The following is a 2700-nucleotide window of genomic DNA, read 5'->3' on the forward strand; positions in this document are numbered from 1 at the left end:
CAATAAATGACCTGGTTTATAATAAGTCTGTCTCTTATACACATCTAGATGTGTATGGTCTTACAGTTTCATCCACATAGAGGGTGACATTACCAGGCATACAGCCGCGACCACTGAAGACGTCCCGATATTCCTGACATAAATTTTCTTTAGTTTTGACATTTGACATTTCATCTTGCAACTCATTGACTATTGCAATGTTTTCATGATTGACTGAGATGAGTTGCATTTGTTGTGCTGTAGTTGAACCAAGGAGTGGGAGTTTATGTAGTGAGCCCTTTAGATTACTTATGACATAAAAAGGAACTAAGTACCTTTTACCATTTCTTGGATTTTTTAATCTTAATTTACATGTACCCAAGACAGGGACCATATCATTGCTGTACATACGTAACTTCTTACTGGTCTTTGTCAGCACCACATTTGCAGGTAAGTATTGCGCTGGCAACACATTGCAAGATGCCCCAGAATCCACTTGCATGATCACTGGCTCTCTTGTCTTGTGCAAATACATCTTGGCTACTATAGTACCTGACTTTGTACCTTTAGGTTGGACATTATGTACATTTTCATTATCTGGTTCATATACATCAATTAATGAACATTGTTCCTCATATTCAGAAAACTCACTTGTGTCTGACTGTGAATCAGACGTATCAGATCCCAATGCTCTTATATTTTTGGCACTAGATTTTATAGGTTTCCTGGACTTTTTCCTGTATGAGGATTGACTTTTTTGACTTTTACTTAGATTTTGAAAATCACCACATTTGATTTCAAAGTGACCTTTGTTTCCACATGATGAACATCTTTTATCATAGGCTGGACAATTATCTCTACCCCAAACATGAGTTTGTCCACAAAACTTACAAGGTTTTCTATTCCCTTGGAATTTTTTAGTAGTACCCTGTTTACGCTTACTAATATAACTGACATCATGATTGACAGAATTTGTGGAACCTGAGTGTGACATAGTTTTTGCCTGTTTGGCCGTAGCCTCAAAGCTCTTTACCATTTTGATACAACTTTCGAGCGTAAGCGTGCTCTCATTTAACAATTCTTTTCTTATGTCATCATCCCGTATCCCACAAACGGTTCTGTCTCTAATCATGTCACTGGCCATGTTGCCGTATTCACATGATGAAGCTAATTTACGCAACTTAACCAAATATTGATCAAAAGTTTCAGATGTATTTTGATCACACTTGTTAAAGCAAAACCTCTCATATATGACATTGGTTTGCCCACAGCAGTACTCTTCCCATAATTTTAATATGGTATCGAGATTTCCTTTATCTTCCTCAGTTTTAAAAGGTAGACCAGTGTGGATTTCCAGAGCTTTCTGACCGATGCATGTGACAAATGCAGCGACACGGTATTCCATCGCCTGATTTTTTAGACCAGTCAGTAGCTCGTACGACGTCCACAGCTGTTTAAAAATTTGCCAATTGGTTTTCATATTCCCTTTTAAAGTGATATTGGGAGGGAGAGGAACCCTAATATTCTTGATACCATGACCTTGAGGAGGTACATTACCATCTGCATCTGGTGGAGGTTGCTCATTTTCATCACCAACAAGCATGTTGATTTCTCTATTATTTATCTAAACTAGTTATGACTAATAATGACCTTAAAAAAATACTAGATTTAGACTTGTGTTTAAGCTTATCAACTATTTTACAAATATACTCCAAGCTTATACTATATTACACTCACTACAAGGGCTAAGATTCCCACTACACTGTGTAATATGACTTTACCGCGATCCACAGCACATCAATGACTCAATCGCGGGGACGCTTGACGATCAACGCTATAACGTACTGTCACAAGTTTCCGAACGCTAGGCATACACAAAGTCCGAGTTTATCACTGAAATGGAGCACAATGAAATCCAAATCCGGCACTTCTGGATACCATGTTTTATGTTGTAACTTCTAGAGTTAAAGACGTAATACAATACTCAGGATAGCCTTTAGTATTAGAGTTTCCATTAACACACTTTATTAACTCGTGTTGCACAAAGCATATCGCCATCTTGTCGTCCCAGCATACAATGCGGGATCGAGCTACCAGAGGGCGTGAGATCATTAATCATGCATGCAACAGTCATTAAAGACATTATAATCAACTAGAGAAACAACACTGCTGTTTATCTGCTGATAAGGCTATTACAAAGAGATCCGAGACAATATTATGGTCTATTGATGTACTGTATGTTTATACAACATTTATATCCACTATACGTCACGTCACCACAGTTTTTATCAGCACAGTCGGAATGATCGTCAAAGGACTGAATTCATGTTGTTTCTCCAGTTGACTATAATACCTCCATGCTATTATGAAGCAGTGGACAAAAAGAGCAATTGATACACCACAAGACAAGAAACAATAAATGAGGAGGCAACTAATTCAAGAAATGTAAAAAGGAAATGCTCCAGTATATTATTATTATTAAATAAGTTCATCAGTGTGGATGTACAATAAGAAAATAAGAAAATTATACATAAGTAGAAAATGGATCTGGCCTACATAATGCAGAGATTAGATTATATGGGGCTTGCCATACCAAAACAAGCATCAGTGCAAAAACAGGCTTTAAAATTATGGGTCAGTTTATTAGAATTGACTTACAGTACTATTGCCAAAGTTATGAGTAAAAGTATTACAGCTTCTCTGTACTAAAGTATACAATAC

At 36.9% G+C, this 2700-nt stretch overlaps 1 protein-coding gene across 1 annotated transcript in view; it reads right to left on the reverse strand.

Moving 5' to 3' along the window:
- LOC117121877 overlaps positions 1-2101 on the reverse strand; it is a 4057-nt gene extending 1956 nt beyond the window's left edge. Inside the window, exon 1 of the mRNA XM_033267262.1 lies at positions 65-2101. Coding sequence (XP_033123153.1) covers positions 65-1582 — 1518 coding nt within the window. The 5' untranslated portion in view covers positions 1583-2101. The remainder of the gene's footprint in view (positions 1-64) is intronic.
- Between the last annotated feature and the right edge of the window lie 599 nt (positions 2102-2700).

The sequence above is a fragment of the Anneissia japonica genome, unplaced genomic scaffold (assembly GCF_011630105.1).
Source record: "Anneissia japonica isolate Jap-2015-1 unplaced genomic scaffold, ASM1163010v1 scaffold1929_len197191_cov155, whole genome shotgun sequence".
Classification (NCBI taxonomy): Eukaryota; Metazoa; Echinodermata; class Crinoidea; order Comatulida; family Comatulidae; genus Anneissia; species Anneissia japonica.